A 21,598-nucleotide genomic window follows, 5' to 3' on the forward strand; every position below is an offset into this window, starting at 1 on the left:
GGTTAGGCCCTACGTGATGCTAGTAATGTTCTTTAAGGTTGTAACTTCACTTTTCTTGAAAGTTTTAAAATTATTTCAGTAGTTACAGCGCAAGAAACATTATAAATTTTCAGCAGAAAATACAGAGTTTATTTTCAGGTGGTGATAATTTGGGTTATTGTCTTCAGACAAGAAATTGAAAAACCCAAATTTACTGGTCAGTGTGAGAGGGGAAAGATAAGCTACAAAATACTGAATTGGTCTTGGGGAGCAAGCACTCCTTGCTGTAACACTTCTTGGATTTAAGGGTCTTTTTCTTTGCAAAGTGATACTGGTATAAACCTGAAGCAATGGCACTGAGTTCAGTGAGAGGAAACTCTAAACCATCTGCCTTGTTACCAGGCTGGTGATACTCCCCCACCCCCCAACAGATTATTACTATGAAATTGGACACACTTCACTATAATACCAAAGGACTGCTTGGTAAATCATCAGCATTGCAGAATTTACGCAGATTATCAGTGGCTAGATTTGCAGAAAACAGTATGGGGAACATGGTGATTTTTGCGTTGTTGTGATATGATGTTGGTGATGGTTAGAACATAGTTCTACCCTATATTCATTTTTTGCATTCCTAAAAGCTAGGTTGGAATGGAGGGGAATTCTTCTTAAAATTAATGTAACTTCTGATCAAGCCAGCGTGTGAGATCCGGCAGCTCTACAGGACCGATTTTTGAATTGGCTGATGTGGAGACTCCAGTCATCTCTGATACCCGTGTAATTTCTCCTGTAAACATACAGTGAAGCAGCAAGAATGCACAGTATGTTCTCTCCTTTGTGGTGTGGTTTGGGCCACTCCTAGTGAAAACTCTATGCCCCCATTGCCTTAAATTACCAGGTTTTTAGGAGGTTTAGCCTAAAGCTAAGTTGCATCAGTGGAATAAACCACCTCAACCAAAGAGGGATGTGTCTGTTTGGGTATTTGAAAACAATTTTTGGAAACACTTATTTAATTTCATTTTGTGCCTGTCCTAAAATATGGGGGAGAGTTTTCTATGGACTGAAGGGGTTGGTTTGGCTACTTTCTTCTTCTTCTTCTTCTGTGCAATGACTGAACTCAGATATAGAACAGTGACATCTGGAAAATAAAGTCTGCGGTGAGGTCTCGTTTCTTTTAATGTTTTAACTTAAACATAACTATTTTAATACTAATTGTCAGCAGTGCTTCAAATAAGTTCTAGCTGTTAGTAAAGGGACCCAGAATCGTTACAGGCTAGGCTGTTGGTTCAGCACCCCAAAAGCTCCTTGGAATATGGGTCTTCAATCTGTAACTGAGAAATTACCGTAAAAGTCATTATCTGTCTTCAGTACACATGTCTAGCTGCAGCTGGCTTTATGAAAACTCTTCACCTTGAATAGAGACTGCATTTCTTTTCACTTGGGTCAAAATCATTTAAGTGCCATGCTAGGTATTCATGTGGCTTCCTGTCCAGTACCATACCCAGCACGGAGAAGGTTTTAGAATTAGTAAATGCTGTGATATATCATTGCTAGTGTGGAGTTTACCATACCAGAGTATGGTAAAATTATTTATAGAAGGCTGAGGGAAGCAAGTGAAAGATTTTCTTTAACTGAATAATGGGTCATCTCTTCAATTCTGCAAAACTAAACCTGTGAAATTATTATCACTCCAGCTGAGTTGAACTAGTTTTGGACTCTTTACTCAAATGTTGTTCCTAGAAAAATAAATTTTCTAGGCAAATTAGATTGCAAAATACTGCTGTGTCCTGGGCTAAGTAACCTACTATTGATTCTGAGTCATATCCTTTCTATTTGACTTTTTTATTACTTCAGATAGAAGTTTCTTTTTAAGTGATATCTGAAGATTAGACCGTTCAAAATTCTGTGCCTCCCAGGTGCCTTTTGGCTTCTTTCTGAGCTGGGGTGTAGAGGAGATACAGCATGAGCTTTGAACTGCCACCTTCTTTGCTTTGTGTCACAGCCTTAAAATTGTTGTCATGTTTGTCCTTTAATATTGTGATGTTGCAATGTAGAGGCTGTTTCAATGGTTCTGATTTTCAGTTTTACCCTGGTGTAAAGGATGCTTCCTCTTTCCCTTCCCATCTGGAAGGTGGTCGTTTTGTATTTTGGACTGAGGATCCCTCCATGTTCACTAGTACCGAGTGCATCTGCCCTGTGCGTATTGTAAATGCTTTCCTAGTTTTTAACTGTGCTATCTGTGGATTGTAGTTGTGGCATGTCCCACAAATTGAGATTGCTAATCATTTCCCAATGTGAGGCAGAAGAATTGGTATTTCTAGAGATGCTTGCTCATCAAAGTAATAGCATTCCTGCAAAGGTAGGAGCAATTCTAAATAATTTGCAGACAGTTTTGTCTTTCCGAGTAATAGTCAGATGATCCTGCATACATGGAGCTTGGTGTTTGTCATTTGCATTTACAGTGAAAGTTGAAAGTTAAACTAGGAAAGGGTTAAAAATAGATCTTTTGTTTCAATTCTACTTTCAACTCTGCGGAATAGGAGCTAAGGCTCCCTGGTGCTGCTCAGTGGAGTCCCTGTGTGTTGTGCCCCCATACAAGGGAATTTGGAGCGTTTTGTTGTCTTCCCCAGCAGTTCTCACATTTACAAGAAAAAAGTCTTCTTGGTGCCAGGTAACCATGTGCTATCCTTGCCTGAGCTTCTTGCTGAATAGATAAAAGAAAAGCCTTTTCCCCTGCTCTCTCTTTTGAGGCCAGACCCAACATCTTTGTAATCACTGGCGGCTCTTTATCATTTACCATCAGCATGTTATTCTTCAAATACGGTTTGTGTGAGCTCTGGTTTGTACCATTTGTGCCATGTTTATAAATCAGTTTTTTATATTTTTGTATTGGAAGAAATTGGAGCACTTTAGAAAAGTTTATTTCAAATTCCATTTCTGTTTGTACCTGGAAGGAAATCTCTCATGAAAGTAGATACTGTTGGTGTAACTGCGTGCATCTCACTCCGAGCTGTGAACTCTCTTGATGCTCTTTCGTCTTAGGTCTGGTTTCTAGGCCCACCTTGCACTGTAAAGATTTAATAAATAATCATGGTCCATGGTTAAATTGACCATTTTGTTGGGGAAGCGTTTGGTTTTGTTTTTTGTTAGGGTGTAAACATTGTAAATAATTCCTTTACTGTTGATACTGCAGTAGCAACATCTTTGTAGTCTATTTTATTTGTAAAGTTGATGGTTAAATGTTAATATTCTGTTGAATTGTGCACTCCTGATTAATTGTAAACTTGATCTTAGCACACCAAATGATGATTTTTACAATGATTGCAATGTTTCTCCACTGAAAGATTTCAGAGCTGCAATAGGACTGAAACCAACTTCTAGCAATAAAAAAAAAAAAAAACCCAACATTTGAAAACTGACTGCCTTTATATATATAAATATAAAAATATTTATTATTTTCTATTTCAACCAAAGATCAAAGCAGCAGCCACTTCTCTCATGCTTCTCATTTTCTACCCTGGGCAGAAATAACATGCCGTACGAACAAAACTCTTCCAAAGGAGAGGATGGAGCATAGGAGGTGTTAAGTGGAGGATACCAATAGCTGCAGACCTTGCCAGTGAGGTGGGCACCCCAGGAAAAAATCAGCTGGTCTCAAAATGTCTGAACTCAGCATAATAGCAAGAGCATGAACTTAACAAAGCTGCTTATATTAGCATGTAGGTACTTTGCATGGTGCCAGTCTGAGACATGCCTGGCTCTGTCCCAGACAGTATCGGTTCCCATTTGGAACAAGTATAACAAAAATAGAAACTTTCTCCCTAGTGTTTGTGCCAATTTGGCAGCTCTCACTCCCGGCACCATCCCATGGCCTCTGGCTGGTGCAGTGCTTCCCAGCTCCAGAGTCAGCAAGTTGTGTTTCCTGGTAAAATCCCCACTTCTGGCATACTGGCAAGCTAACCCAAAAGCTGTAACCTCAAATAATTTATAGAGAGATTAGAACAGATGCAAAATTTGGGAGAGTGGGAGAACTGGGACTTGGATCGGTGCTCTCGAAGGAAGAGGTATGATTTTTATCATCTGAATCCTGCGCTGTAGCCAGCATTAAGGAAAATCTTCAGCCAGTTTTGGATGTGCCAGTGCCAGTGGTGCACTCTGCAAATCACTTTGCACAGTGATAAGCCTTTGTGTCTATCAGAGCATCTTTGGAGGACCCAGGTTCTTTGTGTGCAGGAGTCAGTAGAATACAGTCTGCATTATTCCGTCTCTGAAGTGCGGTTGACATCTGGGTTGCAGCACAAACTGGAACTCAATTGGAAAAACGCAAGTTTTTCTACTGTTCCAACATATGCAAATAATCAAAAACTTCTAGGCACACCAGTGTTTAAAATATGACTTGATCTTTATGGGAAGTAACAGACTGATGTGTTAGCGAGTGAAGTTTTTAAGTGTGTGTGTGTATAAGCTTTTGCTCTCGCTTCTTCTAAGAGTATTTCTTACATCTGCTTCTGCTCTGTTCAGCTTCCAGGGAGCCGAGCCGCAGTGGCCACTGGAGGTCACTGCCTCTGTGCGCTTCCAGACCTCGCCGTCTGTCGCTAGAGCAAGGCGAGTGACTTCATGCCCATTTCTAAATATTTTTCAGCAGCAAGAAATGGAATCGGAGTGATTTCATGGGGGACAGCTGAGAGGGACAGTCCAGGACAGAAATTACGAGGAGTTGCTTCCAGAGCAGTGGGTTTACTTTTTATTTTCTTATTGCGCCGTGCTCTCCTGCAGCCATAATCGTGGGTCAGACCAGTAGGAATTGTTTCTAGAAAGACAGAAGAACCTGGATCGCGGAGATCCAGGGTTAACGTGGCCAAGAGAGATCCCGGCAGCGCAGATTCCCCCTGGGAACTGCCCGACTGCCGCAGCCCAGAACTCAGCAGGGGCAAGTTTAAATCTTGGGCAGAATTTGCATCTGTTAGAAGTTTGGTGCTGCTGCAGCCATCGGTGTTCAAAGGAGCGTGGGTGTTTCTGTGTTATGCTTCAGTTCTTGCCGCAACAGCGGGGCAGACATTCCTTTGGTGATTGCAAACACCTTGACTGACGGTATCATTGATAACGCTGTCACTGGGCTGTGAGACACATTACCCCTTTTTCACAAGAAGGGTGTGATTTCAGGAGAGGGTGTGATGTCAGGATGGATGGCGGTGCCTTCAGAGCTGTTAACTTGCTCATACCAGTATTCCAGCAGCTCCGCCCTGCCTTGTCTCTCTTTCAAATCTGTAGCTAATTAACCCGAAACCCAAACCACATTCTTTCTATTTGGATGAATCATTCTGAGGCCATAGGCAATGACCAGCTTTATGCTAAACCTTCCTCTTTCATGTGGGTGAGACGCGGCTGATGGTTCCCATACGTGCATCTGAGATTCATCGGCAGCCCAGATGCTTGAGGACAAACATGCACAGAGGATATCGGCTCCGTAGTGTGCTCTGACAGTGGGAATGTGCTGTTTTCTGCCTTTCCCTTTCCTCACCGCTGTGACTCAAATCCGGTTTAATTTCTCAGCCCAGCGATGGGGCCAGCCCGAGGCTCAACAGACAAGGGATGGGGGGGTCTGTCCTTGTGTGGTGCCTACATTGTTTGCTGCTTCTGGGCCCATGGGATCTGGCAGAGGATAAAAGCCCAAATCCTCTTGGAGCTGGCAGTGCTGGAGCGCGCGACGCACGGTCCCTGGCTCTGGGACAGCGTTGCGTGCACAGGAGGCTCAAACAGGGCAGGGATCGCTTTGTTACGGGGCTCCACGTACAGAGGAGCGTGAAAAAAATCCTCGTTGAGCAGCACAACGTGGATGTGCCTCTCCGTGCCGGAGCAGCAGCTGGTGCCTTTTCACTCTACAGGGCAGAGCGTGTTGCTAGACCTGAAGCTATCCCCAGTGGCTGCATGTGATATGCAAATCTTTCAGGGAATTTGAGACAGATAGATGTTTAATGTCCTTTTTCCCTTCTATAACATGTGAAGTCACGGACAAAATCACACGGTGCGTAGTTGGTGCTTTGTTTTTCCTGAGCTGCCGTGAATTGTCGTCGTAACAGTAGCGCGTAGTCCCGTTCCTTGCTAGCTGCATGGTGGGTGTACTGCAGAACATTTGAATGATCCGTATCCAATGTTAGCCAGAAAAGGGAATTTCTCAGTTACCGCTGTGCTGGTTTTTTGCCTAGCACCGACCATCCGCAGTGGAGAAGGGAGAAAGGCTGTGTGCTGCCTTGGCACTCTAGCAGGGTTCTGGGCTAGGAGGAGAGGCCTAGGTTTGACCTATGTCAAGATTCTAAATGAATTCTATTAATTCAGAAGGATTTCTGTCCCAGTAACCAAATTAACCCCTAAACCAAATTCACCTGCAGCCCAGTTGGCCTAAATCTTCTGGCCCTAGCACTGAAGCAGTGAGTGGATCAATGCATGGAAATGTTAAACTGGGAAAACAGGTCTGCTGGGACGACGTCAAGCATGCAAAAGTAAAAGGTGTCTAGTTTTCCCGAGGGCTGCTCCCCGCCGGCAGCTGGTTCCTGCCAGGAGGGACAGCATGGGGCTTTCTGCCAGACGATGGAGGATGAAGGCAACGAAACGCAGCTCTGGCTGTCTTTGTTGCCAGCAGTGGGAAGCCACCGCGGACCAGCCAAACCCAGGTGTGCTTGAAGTGCTGGTTTTCCCTCAGAGGTAGTTAGCCATAAGTATAGTTTGAAATGAGGAAACGATTCACAGACGCTTGCAAAGGCTTCAGCAGCAGGGCCGCTCGCTCCCCTAGCTGAAAATGCCGCAAGCATGGCTCAGATAACATTCCAGCGCCAGGAGCAGGAGGCAGACAGACCCATGTTGCTAGAAGCAACTTTGTCCCTGGTGCAAAAAGGCGGATGTGGCCGGGAGCCAAACTTTATTGCTTGGCAGCATAAATAAAACAGCTGCTGCTCAAATGGCCGTGAACGAAACCTCTGCTCCTCTGACTTGCTGAGCAAAGTCGGACTTTGTCCGACCCTCAGGAATGGCTGTAGATATAATAAAGGTGAAGCAGCTCCCGGCTTGCTAGCAGGGATGGAGATGCTTCGTGCTGGCTCCTAGTCCCAGCCGTGTCCCGTGCTGTGACTTTCCCCCGGGCTGCAAGCCTGCTTGCACTTGCATGTGCGAGACATGGCCAAGCTGGGAGCTGCCCCACGCTCCAGCTGTCGGATGGTTGGGCTCGATGCTCTTCAAGGTCTTTTCCAACCTAAATGAGTCCATGCTGCTGCCTGTAGTGCTCCAGGCTGGGTTTGCAGGGCAAGCTGCGGGCTCGTCTCCCCGCAGCCTGGTGCACAAGCCTCCCGTTAGGCTCGGCAAGCGATGGGAGAGGCGGCACAGCAAGGGTATATGAAAAAAAAGGCCCAGCCTGGGGGGCAGAAAATGGCAGAGGCATCAGAAAAGAGGATGGAAATGAAGTCGGTTTATCTGCTTCAGCCACCAGCAACAGGGCAGCTTTCTTCCTTCCCGTCTTGCCAGTTCTTGCCTATACTAGCAGCAAGGAAGGGTTGTGACATTGATTTATTTAACTCTGAAATTGAATAATGGATCACACCCAAACCATGCTTCTGTGGCGAGACAGTTGGTTGCACCTTTGGTGCTTGTTTCCTCTGACCACGCCGATTCCTGTCTCATACCTCCCACCCTTAACACAGCTTTTCCTTCCCGACCGCTGCCCCCACCATCACCTGCAGCAGGGCCCGGAGCACCCAAACCTCGGGGAGAGAAGTGGCAGCGCTTTCCTCCATTCTTTCTGGCAGTGAGGAAACCCAGCTCCACAGAGGGTGACCAGGTAAGGGCAGAGAATAGCTTGATCTTTCTTTGAAGTTTTAAACAGATTTGTGTCTCCTTCAAAGCTAGAAGGCAGTACGAGACCTGAGCTTTCCTATGGCCTGTGTTACAAAGAGATAGGAAGATCTGAGCCCTTGATGGCTGATGAAGATTTGGACTCAAGCAGGGAATGTTCTTCGCTATTTTGCTAAATGTTATCTCAACCATGGGCTGGGAAAACTTGCAGCTTAAGCATACAGAGCAGGCAAAGGACACGATGGATTTTATTCAGATTTATTGTAGCAGCTCCAGGCTGAGTAATAAACACACACAACTGCTGTATAAAAAAAAAAAAAAAAAAAAAAGTACAGAACCAGCCCATGGGCAAAGTACTGTCACGTGTTAAGACATTTCAGGCAACTGCCTCTGGTGCTGCCTGCGTTCCAAGTCACAGCAGACAGCAGCACAGTCCAGAGCCTGCTGCCAGTTACTTAGAAGCTTCCTTTGTCCTTTCTAGTAAATATCACTTAAAACAAAATGTTCAACGAAAGAAGTAAAAAAGATTCCTCTGGTTCCTGCTCTGAGACCACACAAGTTAGGAGAAAACTTGGAAACCTTTTGCCGTCTCAAGGGACGGCACAAGCTGCCAGTCCGAGGAGGTCCCTCCGTGCTTGTCCCCTGCCTGGTCTGAACGAAGGGGATTTGCAGAAGCAGTTCAAAGCCAAAGCTGTGTTGCCGTGAGCCCTGCTGATGCTAAATGAGATCCACGTAAGGGCTGGCATCCAGTTCACAGACTTGCTAAGTAGGAGGAGGCGTTCCTACTGCCCGTGTCTTCTGTCTGGATCCTCAGTGAAGTGAGACACTGGCAAAATCAGGTGTGAGGCCTGTAGTGCAGAAGAAAGTATTGTGAAACCAGCGTGCAGCAAACCCGAGAACACTCCCCAAGCCTCAAAAACCTCAAACGCTGTTATCATGGAGTGACTGCTGCGTATTTCCCTCTACGTCCAGGAATTTTCTATAGGTATTGCAGGATATTTTATTACATTAAACAACTTCATTTGGGTAGTACATCTCTTGCAAGGGGAAAAGAAAAAGCCTGCAGGGATCTGTGATTCACTGGCATCTTTTCTGCCCAGAGCCTTTAGAAAGGTTTAATTCCAGTTGCAAATTTTTGAAAAGTTAATCACTGTGTAGCAGGAAAGAAATGGCTTGAAAGGGACACCAGAGAATAATTAGAAGCGGAGAAACCTTGTGTTTATATGTAGACGGGGCTTGTCTTACAAATGCAATTACCAACCATTCTGGGACTAAATCCCAGCTATAATCTTGTTCTGGCACCAGCTCACAGCCCTCGCATCCCACAAGACATTTGGGTGCCACTAGCAGATTAACCGTGGCACCAGGAGGAGGAGGCTGTGCTAAAAGCAGCAGCCAGTCCCCCATGGCACCGCAGGGTCTATCCCAGCTCCTGCAGACAGACTGCCTGTTAACATAACGCTCAACTCCACGAGTTTTCTGTACCCGGGACGACACCCAATCCTCCTCACAGAGAGCATTCCCCAAAATCTTTGCATAGGCCGAGACTCAGTGGAAGGGCTAGGATGCCAGGTTAAGTGTCTCGTTATTTATACTAATCTTCTCCCCGCAGCATTTCAGCACCTAAAGAGACGTTCTCTCTCCTGCAGGGTTTTAGATCCCAAACTACCAGCCTGGAAGCACGTTTCTGGAGCTGTCGCTCACACAAGGTTGTTCTCTAGGACAACTCCAGTCCCGATCCACGTGCAGCTGCCCCTCGGGGTTCAACCCCTGTGCAGCGCAAAGTTATATAGAGGAGTTCTGGCTTGATCCGCAACTTTTTACCTTCCAGGTTCTTCGCCACGCCGTGGCTCAGGCAGACAGGTACTTCCAGGTGCTGACGAAGGCGGTGGGGATGAGGGAATAAGGCACCGTCGTGACGCTGCTCCAGGTGTCAGATGATGGGTCGTAACAGTCCAGCGTTTTGCAGCGCTGAGCCCCGCAGTAGCCCCCCACCACGTACAGTCTGTTACCCGACGTAACAGCACGGCAGCTGATGCGCTTAGCGGTGACGTCCCCAAATTTGGACCACTGGTAGGTGTCACTATGGAAGCGGTAAGCGGAGCTGGCGGAGAACTCCGTGTCCCCCCCGATGACAATGATGTGGCTGCCCACCACGGCGGCGGCCGTGTACCGCCAGGGCTGGGGGCAGCTGGCGGGCACCGTCCAGCGGTTCTGGCAGGGATCGAAGCACTGCACCTTGGGCAGCTTCTCCTGGTTGGCGCTGGTGCCACCAAAAACAAACAGCTTCATCTTGGCTCCCACCACGGCGGCGTTGCTTACGCCTTCTCGGAGAGGGGCCACCAAGGACCATTTGTCCAGCTGCGGGTCATAGTGTTCGACTTGCTTGAGAGAGACGGAGGGAGAGGCCGGGAAGGCGCCGCTCACTGCCGTGTGACCCCCCACCACGTACAGACAGTGGTCCAGCTCAGCGGAGCCGTGGCCAAACCGCGCCACCAGCATGGGAGCAGCTTTCGCCCACTCGTCATGGAGGGTGTCGTAAACCCAGACGTCTTTGGAAGCGCCGTTCTCGGAGCCTTTGCCGCCGGTGATGTACACTTTGCACCCGATGGCGCAGGCACTGCACTCTTTACGAGGGCTTGGGATGTCGGCACGAGGAATGATCTCGCTGGTTTTATGATCCAGCATATAAATCTTGTCGCACATGAAGGTCTGGCCGCCGAGCAGCAGCAGGGCCTGGCTGACCTTGCGGGGTCGGGCACAGCACCCCGTCACCAGGCCGTCATTTTGCAGGATCTTCATTTTGCATCGTACGGCGTCGGCCACGATCTCCTCCCCCAGCTTGTGGCTGGTCACCAGCTTCTCGCAGGCCACTTGCTTCCGCAGGTAGGACTCGGGCAGAAGGGCCAGGCGGACGGAACGCAGCAACTCTGGCAGAACTTCATGGCGTCGGGGCAAATCGTACCGGATCCAACCTATAACAGCTTCGTAGACCAGCGTCTCATCCTCTACTTCCAGCTCTTCGCTCTCCACCAGCTCCAGCAGCTTGTCTTTGGGCAGGCGGAGGAAGTCTTCGGTCTTGCAGAGCGAGGTGAAGTTGGCCAACGCCATCCTCCAGGACAGCTCCAGCAGCCGCTCGCAGCAGTGGGCATCGGACAGCAGCAGCATGTTCAAACAATTCCCGGGGTAAAGATTCTTCTCCAGAAAGTCGGCCGAAGCATCCCGAATATCCTGAAACTGCAACATGTCCCCAGCCTCCAGCAAGGACTCCGCGTTCTCCTCGTTAATCAGCACCCGGGCCGAGTAGGCGTAATCCAGCAGCAGCTCCAGCACCTCGGGGTGGAGGGAATCGTGGAAGTTGACTTCGGCGTCTCTGCTCTCCTTCAGGCCCCCGCTGAACATAGCGTCGAAGTAACGGCTGCAGGAAGCCAGGACGGCCCGGTGGCAGTGGAAAGCCTGGTTCCCCGCTCGAAGGACCACGTCGGTGAAGAGGTGCCGCTTGCGGAGCAGGTTGAGGTGGGTGAGGAGGCTGTCGGCGTGGCCCGGTTTGTGGAAAAGGTGGATGTTCATGGAGCCGGAGCTCGAGCGGGATTTCCGGTTCTCGTGGCTGCTGACGGACATGGTGCTGAGGCTGCTCTGCAAGGAAAAACCGGAGAGTCAGCAGGGAAAGGCCGGGAGCGCGGTCACCGGGAACCGGGACCGGCGGGGGGGGGGGTGCAGCTGGGGTCACGCCGGAGGGCTGCAGCGGGACGGCGACCGCAGAGAGAAGCCAGCGACGGGTGTACGGTCCCCGACCGGTAACGGGGGGACCTCGGAGGAGGCGTCCCGTAGCGGCGGTACTCGCCTAGCGCAGACCGAAGCGGAGCACCGGGCGATCCGGTACCGAACGCCGGTGCAAGGTACGGCTCCGCCGGCCCCTGCCTAGTACCGAGTGGGCGATATACCCTCCCCGGTGCTACCGGTGCCCACCCTTCCCCGCCATCCCGCACCTCTCTCCGGTCCCGCCGCACTCACTCACTCACTCATTCACCCACCGCTCCCCGCCGCCGCCGCGTGGCCGCCCCACCGTCAGCCCCGCCCCTTTCCCCCCGACAGGCGCGGCACAACAACCAATCAGCGACTTCAACGCCCTCCCCTCGCTCTTTTGTGAATGGAAACCGAGGGCGGGGCGTGCGCATGCGCCGCGCTTTAACCCCTTCATGCCCACCGGCAACGTGTCCGTATCCCCCCCCCCAGCTCCATTTCTCCGCCTCGCAGCGCTGCTCCCCCCGAGCAAGAGCAGCTCTCACCGCTTCCTCCTGCAGCAAGGCTTAGGCAGGAGCCAGCAGCCGAAAAGGGGGACGGTAGGGCAGCCGCGATGCCCATAAAGGCCGCCTGCAGCTTTGGTCATGGAGTGGTGTGGGTGTCGTCCCCCCCCACGGCCACAAAGGGGCCATAAAATCAGGAGCTCTGGGCTGGAATCAGCAGCTCATCTGCTAACGGGCTGCTGACAAAGGGAGGTCACGGCCGGAACAAACCATCCCTGCTCAGCAAATGTTTTCTTGCATGGGGCAATGCAGGAGCTGAGTTGGGCTGATGGCCGCAGCAGAAAAAAAAAAAAAAAAAAAGGAAAAAAAAAAGCAGGAGGTTTTGGGAGGATGGGGTCTGCCCAGCAAGGGTTTGTGCTAAAAAAAGAGAGCATGCTGCCCGGGACAGTCAGCAGCAGCCACCATAGGTGCTTAAATATTATGTATCAATGGGGACCAAAAGCACTCCACAGAAAAATACAAATTTCTGAATTAGCAGGTTTTGCATGTTTCAGTTTGTCCTGCGCTTCATCAGCTGCAATTTAAAATCGCCCAACAAGGAAGCAGATGAAGCAAACACACTTAGGCCAGTTTACAGTGTCCTTTCTCTACATTAAAATAAAAAGCATGGTTTAGAGTTTTGGCATCGGAGGTGTGCGTATTTGGGCTTTTCTTAAATCGCTATAGCTACACCTTGTCCCATGCTAAGCAGGAGACCGTGTTCTGAAAGAACGGTTTCACGGGGTTAAGAATACAAAGAGATGGAATCTGATTTCTTATTAAAAACCCACTAAATTGCAGCAGGAGCCACCGCAGCGGGTGACAGGACTGGGCAGTAGCTACAGCTGTCCCCAAGCAGCAGGACCCAGGTGTTCTGCCTCTTCAGGCACAAGACCTGCGGTGTGACTAGAGGAAAAAAGAGTCTCTTCCAGATAATGCCTGCCCACACTCTGAGTTGTACCAAAACATGTAAATCTGACGCCAAATTCTGAGCAGGGTCGGGAAGGCATCCTCTGGGGCACTTGGCGGGGTGAAGGTCCAGAAAAACAGCAAGGACAGGGCAAAGGATAAAGCGTATCAAGACCTCGCTCTGCTCTTTGAGCAGAGGCAGGAGATAGTTTCCTGCGTCTGTGCCAAAAACAACAATAACAACAACAACAACAACAAAAAAGAGGTTAAATCTCCTGGAAACATGGTGTGCGCTGTACTGCATTGCAGGGAGCACGAGCACCACACAGACTAAGCAGAACTGTTTTCAAAAGATGCATTTTTGTGACAGTTAGTCAGGTGCTCTGAATTATTTCAAGAGAAGGAAGGCTGGTAACAGATGGGGAGCTGCAGCTAACGCACCACAAATGTTTTCTGTCACCCAGGCACTGTTTGGAGCTTTCTAGAACCAGATAAAGAACATTTGTCCCGTTATCAGAAGGACTGATCACTCAAGGCCACCTTTGAAGCGTTCGTCTCATTTATTCCTGGCACCACCTAGAAATATAACTGTAAAACTCATCTTGGCATTGGTTCGACTGGTCCTTTGAAAGGTGATTAATAAATGTGCTGGGTTTTTTTTTTTTAAAAAAAACCAAGTCCGTTGGCTGCTGCCAGAGCCTGGTGGAAGAGCTCCACCCGGTGGCATTCCGTAAAGGCACAGCTGGAGACTCAGTGCTGCTTCTCCTTTCCGCGGCAAGTCTCAACTTCCAGTATTTCTCTTTAAATGAGCAACACAGACTAGAAAAAGCTTCACAAGGCACTGCTTACAGTTGCTACTTCTTTCCCCTCTCACCTCTAAAGAAACACAACCGTCACAAACCAAATAACTGCTTGCTCCTCTTTGCGCTTAGGGGATCTGCTCTGGGCTCAAACACCAACGTCTCTCTGACGAAGAAACTTCCATGATACAGGTCACCTCCCTGGTTCAGAGGAGGCACCAAGCGCTGAGCCCGGAGCTTGAACTCACTGGATCCATCCCTCAGAAGTTTTGTGTGACAGAACTGTGGCCACTTCTCTGCTTAATGCTGACTTTGTGCTCTTTTAAGTGACAGCAAAGACTGGAGGGTTGCATTTATCTTTTGGGACAGAGGAAGGAAGGATAGAAGTGACTTTTTTCCCCTCTATTTTACCAGTCCTAGGAGATGTCTTGATTTTCGGAGGATTCGCCTGAAAGATTTCTCTGATGAAGAGTAATAAAAAGTGTTAACCGTAAACAATCCTTGCTGTAATAGACATCTTGACTATAATCCCAATTACAGGATGTGTGAAATTACAGTTGTCGACACCCAAGCAAGTTAAAATACACCCTGCCTCACTAAAGGCATTTTTACCATGTAGAAACTGGTCTCCTGAAGCTTAATTATGGTTTATACAGCTTCAGAATTTCCTCCTCTAGATGCTTGGTAGATACCAATCAGGGAAGATATGGTCCCCAGGAGACCTACTAACCATGGAGGAAAGCGTCCAGCCCAAAGAAATCCCGGAGGCAGCCAGTGGATGGCGTTGCAGAGATCTGCCACGTCGGTGAGGATGCTCAAAACTTCAGCCTTCGCTTGGGCTTTCATTTCCTTTCGACTCAGAGGAGAAGATGTGCTGTTGGAAGCAAAAGTAATATTAGTGATAGCCCATCATGTAATAGTAATTAGTGATAGCTCACAAATGAGAATAGATGTATTTGGGTTAAATTAGCTGTGTAGCCCATCATGTAATAATAATTAGCCATACCTCACAAATGAGAATAGATGTATTTGGGTTAAATTAGCTGTATAGCCAAGGAGGGAAATCATACCACTTGTGCTGCCTCAGCTTTCTTCTTAACTGGAACAAGATTCTCAGGGATCTGGAAACAAGACAAGAGTTATTTCTCCTACAGCATCAAAAGGGAGGGATTTTTTTTCTCTAGCATTAAATGCATCTGTGAGGAAGAGCACCCTTCTGCAGCCGAGAGGGTCCTTCATTTTAGCCTGATTACAGGGAACACGGCTCATCCCCTGTCCATCTCCTTCCTGCTGCAGACCGCGGCACCTCAGCCAGCCTTACCGCAGGACACCCAGGAGCAGGGAGAAGGCCCAGAGCGCCGTGGTCACAGTCCACCACTTCTGAGAGCCGACGCGGATGATGCCAGCGTCGGCCGCCCATGCGACATGCTCACAGGGATAGTAGAGCTGGTTGGCCAGGTTGCAGAGCACCGACAGCCCCCTCACCAGGCCGTCCTCGTCCTGCGGGGAGCATGGTGGGGACACACCTTGACGCCTGCGGCACAACCGGGAAGGCTGCCGGTGCGCCCCGTGCCCCCAAGCTCACCTTGGGGCCCAGCCCGTAACTGCAGCTGTAGCTGAGCATGGCGAAATCGTCGAACAGGCGCAGGGCCGTGCGGCAGGCGCTCAGCTGGGCCGACACGACCAGGAGACTCCCGGGCAGCCCGGATGGCGAGGCCTGCGGCCTGGACAGCGCTCCACCCGCCAGCTGACAGCCATAACAGAGAGCCCGGACCTGCGGAGGCACGGCCCGGTGAAGGCCCCGTCGTTACCGGCAGGGCAGGGCCCCACCGGGCCGCTCTCCGTCACTCACCACCCGGTCACGGCCGCGGTAGGTCTCTAACACGGCGACTAGGCCGTTGAGCGCTGCCGCCGCCATAGCAACGCTTCCGGGATGTGACGTCACACACACCCTCGGAGCCGGCGCGGGGTTTGCCGGGAAGGTGGCGGAACCGTCGCCATGGCGACGGGGCCTAGTGGTTACCCCGAAGCCCGGCCGCGGCCTCTAGCCTCTTCGGCCATGGCGGCCGGCGCCGTGCCGGTGATCCCGGAGCCCCTCACGGGCCTTCCCTTCCTGAAGGCATCCCACATTCAGTTGGGGGCTGAGCGTCGGGTGCCGGGAAGCGTCCGTCGGCCATTTTCTCACAGCCAGTTCCCCCCTTTCTGGGGAGTTTACAGGCCGGCCCCGGCCCCGCCGCCCTGCAGTGGGTGGGTGCTGAGCCCGACGCGGGGCGACGGTGGGGAAGCCTGCTCGGAAACTCGCCGGGCGTTTCCAGAGAGGCCCCTGCAGCCGGTGGCCCCGGTTGTTCCCCCAGAATCGCGTGTCCGCATGCATGCAGACCCCCGTATCCGCGTCCTCGCCTCAGCGATGAGGGAGAGCTTCCCCTGTCCCCACACCCCCCTTCAGAGACCCCCCCTGCCCACTGCCAAGAAATGGAAGGATAACATTCCATGTGGAGACAGGGAGAAAATAAGGCTCCCTCCATCCGTCTATACTTTCTCATACCCAGCACATGAGATCCAGCCCGCTGCCAGGCCATGGCACTTGCACAGGGGTGAGCTGTTTTACAGACCGGTCTGTCCCCCACAGACCTTCCCCGCGGTCCTCGGTGCTGTGCAGGCTTCCTGGGCACCCGGCGGAGTCGGTAGCTTGGCTCAGAGTCATGCTGACTATTTGGTTATTTTGCTTTCTCTTTTTATAGCTGAGTAAATCAATCTGATGCTCATAAGACAGGTTAATAGCACGAACTAGAGCCACTCGCTAGCCAAGCTTTTGCTGTGCAGCCTTTCCGGCTGTCTTCCACACTTGCTGCATCCTCAGATGCTGCAGTTTTCATGCCAGAGCTGCATCGGTTCTGATGGACTGCATCCACATTCCACCGTGTTGCGGCTCACCTTGCTGCAAGCTGGTGTCAATTGCTTTACCACTTCATTATACGAAATAGATTCAGTAGTACTAAAATGCTAAAAGAGCAGCTGCCTCGAGATTGCAGCTCCAATATCATTAATATTTCCTCACAAGGGTAAATAGAGCATTTTTAGAAATAACGCCCTTAATTTCCCCTTCTGGCTGGTTGGCAGGATGTGTTCCCACTATTAAAGGGGATGGACAGTCCTATTACCGCACTTCTTACCAAGCACAGTTTAAGGGTGAATGGAGTCCACCTGAAAAGCCAAGTGAAAAGGTAACAGCATGATTTTGGGGAGGACCAAGACACAGTTAAAGGGCAGCACGTCCCCATGTTGAATTCTGTCCTGAAAGGGGTGGGATCTGTGCCACTGAAAACCAGATGGACGGAAAGACAGAGAGGGGAAACAAAGGGATTATGCTTTAAGTGGCTGTTTTGTAGCTCTCTTGGCTTCTCTTCAGCGCATGTCTCCTATTAAATTTGGGGATCCCAGAAGCAGTGGATCTGTGAGCGAGCAGAAGCATGCCTACCGTGCCCCAGAGAAGAAGACACACAGGTATCAGCAGGAGAACCTGGTGGGCATCCCCAGGAACTGCTCTTTCTGATGAATGTTGCTAGTTAAGCAGCTCATACCTGATATCTTGCAGAGTCTATGACAAGGAACGTGCTGCCTCCCAGCTCCACCGCACAAACCTGCAGCTGGGGGATGGTTGCACCAGATTCTCCACCTTGATGTCAGAGCTCTTCCCAGTGCACAGTCTAGGTAGGGCAAGTCTGTGACACAGAGGCAATGTGTGCAGACAACTACTGAGGTTTATAATGAGCTGAACCGCAGGTTTTGTCACTTGGTTTTAGTGAGAGAATTATAGATAAAGATATAATGCAATCGTATAATATGTATATAATTTTATATTTTTAATGTTTTATAGTTTTTACGTACTCAGCAGCAGTGTTGTCACTGTGAGGCTCTGTTTCATCCTCAGTCCACTTCCCTGTCAGGTTGAAGAGCTGTATTCGTTCCTGTGCTGTATTGCATGAGGAAAAGCTGCTGTAGCTATAAATTGTTCAGAGACTGGAGTACTCTGACATCCTTTACTCTTGCTTTTGCCAGAGCCTGTAATTACTGTCCGTCCAAACAAATACGCTTCATCCATCCCCAGAGGTGATGTAGACCCTGAGAGAAATCGAGTGTTGGCAAGAACTACTACTACAAAGCTCTCCTACCCAGAGGTCTGTTCCCAGCTTTGCTGTGTGGGTGTTTCTCTGGTGGAGACCCTCTCTTCTTTTACATATGCTACTCTGGCACCTAAAGACAATGCTGTTGCCCCTTCTCCCCTCCCCACTCTGGGCTGTGCAGGGTGTAATGTGCAATAGGGTGCCTTTCCTAGCTACGGCCTGTTTCTGTTAAAGCAGCTTTTGTGTTCTCCAGACTGACAGGTGGAACTTTGCACCGAAGCCTGACTTGCTACTTCGGAAACATCGAAGCAATGTCTGCTTGGGAGATGAGCGTTCAGACTCCCATTTCTTCAGCACAACACAGCAGTCAGACTATCAGCCACCCCACCAGAGCCAGAGGGTGATGGCAGACAGCAAGAGACACCGCAAGAGCCATATCCCCTTCAACTACCACAGTAAGGCCACATTGCTCAGATGGTCGTGGTGACAGATGAAGACTGCTGAGGTTCTCCTAGCTCTGTGCAAGGGACAGCGATGCCTGGTGCTCTGGAAAAGGAGGCAGCCCAGACATCTTGGGCTGGAGATGGCAGGAAGGCACTGGTGCAGCATCACGTCTTTAGTAAAATGACTGTTGCCCTAAAGCCAGGCAGGACAGCCATGCTCAGCCCCATGCCTGCTGCTGCTGGTTCTCACAGCGGCTCCTAATCTCAGGCACTTTCACCTCCCCAAATGACATCTCACTTACCAGCCACTTTGATGCCCGTGCCAGCCATAGGCATTCACTGCCATCCTACAGCAACATTTAGCATGTTCAGGTGACATGAATGATTTCTGGGACATGAAGCAGCGGCTTGATCTTTCTCCCTTGCTACATTTGTTTTTAGAAGTTGTTTTGCATTTGTATTTGGGAGGAAGGAGAGGATTTTGATCAAAAGCTCTGCTTTTGCAACCTCAGGAAGGGATGTGGTTAGAGCTGGTCATGGAAGGCATTAAGAAAATCCTTCTCTGACGTTACCTCCTGTTTCTGATGGCCAGTACTCTGTAGCTAAGAGAGAGGTCCCTTTATGCCGTGTATCTGTTTTTAAGCCATTTGTTTTACTAAATGTGGAACAGATCACAGTTGAATTGATCTTTTCCTTGGCCCCAAACTTCTGGAGCAGCTCCATAACTAGCATATGGAGTGATATTCCTGTAACTGCCATGTGAATTTCTTCATTTACCTCCTCACCCTGAGAATTGGTTTCTGTCTGGGCAAAGGTTTTCAGCAAAGTGCTGATGGCAAAGCCTGTCTTTTCCTCTCATTAATGGAAATGCATGCAGATCTGTGACTGCGAGTCAAACTGCAAAGCTTTTCTGACATTGCTTCCTAATTTACTGGGTTGAATTTACTTTTTATTTCAATTCCATCTGTCAGCAGGTGAAAGTTCTGTCACAACCACGCAGGCCATGCTGGTCCCACACAGACAGCAGAAACAACGACTCTCCGAAGACACGCTACAGCAGGTACAGCCTTAATAGGCTTGGATTTACCACGGGGGGGCTTGGGGAAGTGGGATTATACCAAGCAAAGCTATAGCCTCCCCATTAACATCATCAGTTTTGGTGTGTGCTGTTGAGCTACTTGAGATGGGACAGCCATGGATCAAATCTTGTCTACCTCCAGTCTCAAGTAAATGCTCTGTGGGGAGCAGAGTCATAGCTGAGAAAAATCTTTGAAGGGAGAGGAAAGACAGGCAACCAAATCCCTAAGTGAAGAAATGTTGGAGGGAGGGGGAAGGTGATTCTGGTCCCCCACAGAAGGTCAGAGGAGGAAAATTGGCATGGCTAGAGGCGTCCAGCCAGGGTAAACGTCTCTTTGCACCACCAGCAGAGAAGGCTGTGCATCTGCCAGAGAGATAGGATGCAGGCAGGCACAGACTGCAGCTGCCCGGGGAGGTGACCCCTCAGGTAGCAACAGGGGGCTCAGATGTAAGGGGCTGCCAGGTTCCATGTTATCACCTGCCTCTTCCCCAGCCCCGTCCCCGTGTGCTGAAAGCTTTGCTCTCTTCTCAGATCAAATACTCACACCTGGGGCTACCCTGGAGGGCAAAGGACCTCTTCAGGACTGAGCAGAAAGATGAGTTCACGCCCAAGTCCAGAGGCCCAGCAGAAATCCAAAAAGCAAGCTCCCAAGTGAGCTGCGTCCCCCTGGGGACCCTGAGAGAATACTGTCCCCGAAGGAAGGTGCTCTTCGCACCATGATGTTCTCCCTTCTTCAGTGACCGCCCAGAACTTCCTGCACTGCGGACTGCCTACACCTCGCGTTACCTGTTAGCCATCCTGGTGCCCTGCTCCTGGCCTGTGTGTGTGTTTACAGGGAACATTTATTTCTCAAACTGGATAAGGACACAAGCTGGTGTTGTGACAGCAAGAATAAACACTGGGAGATTAGCCCAAAGGCATGGGTGAGACATCTCTCTGGATTGCGAGACCCAAGGAGTGCCTCTAGGCAGGCACTGGGGCAAGAGGAAGCAGGTGGGGTAGGGAGAAGCTCAGAGAAAGGGCAAGAGATCAGAAGCAAAGTGAGAGGCACTGTCAGGGCTGTGTGTGGGCTGGAATATTCCCTCATTATCTGTTTGGATTTTGGTGTCAAGGCCTGAAACCAAAGGTCAGTGAACAGTTGGGCAGAGAGGTAGCTCTCCCCAGCTTATGATGAGTGGGCTGTTTTCCTAGAGGTGAGCCATGTATTTTTGTTGAGTTGATAACTCACGTGGGTTTCCTGAATGCTGAGTTTGCACTAACTCTGTTTGGACTATAGATATTTTAAAGAGGAATCGGTGTGGGCCGGTCAGCCCCCTCCCTTGGGGGGCCGAGTGAGCAGGGTTAGCTGCTGCCTTGTCACAGCTGCCACTTCACAAACTCTTCTCAGCCTTTTGAAGCAGATGGGCTTGATTCATGTGTGCTGTGAGCCAGCACCAAAGCATTTGAGCACAGGTTACTAAACCATTTCCAGGTCCTGCAGTTTGTGTGTGAGCAGTGGCTGGGTCCACGAGCCCCCTATGCTTTTCTCTTGGGATTTGACTCTACATCCCTCAGGAAAGGGACAGTCTTTGCTCCACACGTACTTCAAAGAAGCCGCATACTCAAGTCTTGCAAAAGCACACAGGCACCTCACATCAATATCTTACACTGGTACATTGCTAACGCCTCGATTTAAACACCTCAGCTGCATCATTTGGTGTAGTAACAGGGACTTGCATCTGCTAGCAGTCTGCCTCGTCACTTTTATGTGACCCTGAAGTGGCATTGCCACCTGTGCTACCACAGAAGCGGCCAGGGTTCACTGGGGATAAATGGTGAACATCACCCTTTTGGTGGAACCAGCTGGCTGGGGAGCTGTCGCTGGGAGGACCCTGTGGTTACTCACTTTCTTTTTCATGTGGATTTTGATGTGACTTCAGACACAGAAAGTACAACTGGCTTTTGGGGTAAGGGTCTTTGCTTTCTGAGGTCCCCTCCCACCCCTTCCAGCAATGCCCCAGGAATGCCTGAACCGGGAAGGCCAAACAGCCTTTCTTTGATTCCCCCAGCGATGTGAAATCTGCCAGCATGGTTGGTGGTGCGTGACACCCCTCCCTGCCGATGGAGCCACCCGCACGTACCAGTTGCACGTCGACAG

General features: G+C 50.0%; 3 protein-coding genes across 3 annotated transcripts; 1 reads left to right on the plus strand and 2 right to left on the minus strand.

Annotated features, from left to right (window-relative positions):
- Nucleotides 1–8,059: 8,059 nt before the first annotated feature.
- On the minus strand, nt 8,060–14,624 carry LOC126041449 (ectoderm-neural cortex protein 1-like). Its single transcript, XM_049807062.1, has 3 exons — nt 14,547–14,624; nt 9,646–11,457; nt 8,060–8,669 (listed from the first exon to the last, which is right to left on the minus strand). Exons 1-2 carry the CDS (start codon nt 14,547–14,549, stop codon nt 9,673–9,675), a joined length of 1,788 nt encoding a protein of 595 aa, XP_049663019.1. The 5' UTR covers nt 14,550–14,624; the 3' UTR covers nt 8,060–8,669; nt 9,646–9,672.
- PEX11G (peroxisomal biogenesis factor 11 gamma) lies at nt 12,052–15,877 on the minus strand. Its single transcript, XM_049807068.1, is given in 6 exon segments — nt 12,052–14,690; nt 14,887–14,937; nt 15,138–15,316; nt 15,402–15,590; nt 15,669–15,839; nt 15,842–15,877. Coding segments are annotated over 6 exon segments (852 nt in total). The 3' UTR covers nt 12,052–14,464.
- TEX45 (testis expressed 45) lies at nt 15,876–21,374 on the plus strand. Its single transcript, XM_049807063.1, has 9 exons — nt 15,876–16,410; nt 16,937–17,040; nt 17,226–17,320; nt 17,412–17,527; nt 17,876–17,994; nt 18,194–18,395; nt 19,358–19,443; nt 19,993–20,162; nt 21,362–21,374. Exons 1-9 carry the CDS (start codon nt 15,876–15,878, stop codon nt 21,372–21,374), a joined length of 1,440 nt encoding a protein of 479 aa, XP_049663020.1.
- The last annotated feature ends 224 nt before the right edge of the window (nt 21,375–21,598 follow it).

Source organism: Accipiter gentilis, chromosome 8 (genome assembly GCF_929443795.1).
Source record: "Accipiter gentilis chromosome 8, bAccGen1.1, whole genome shotgun sequence".
In the NCBI taxonomy this organism is placed as follows: domain Eukaryota; kingdom Metazoa; phylum Chordata; class Aves; order Accipitriformes; family Accipitridae; genus Astur; species Astur gentilis.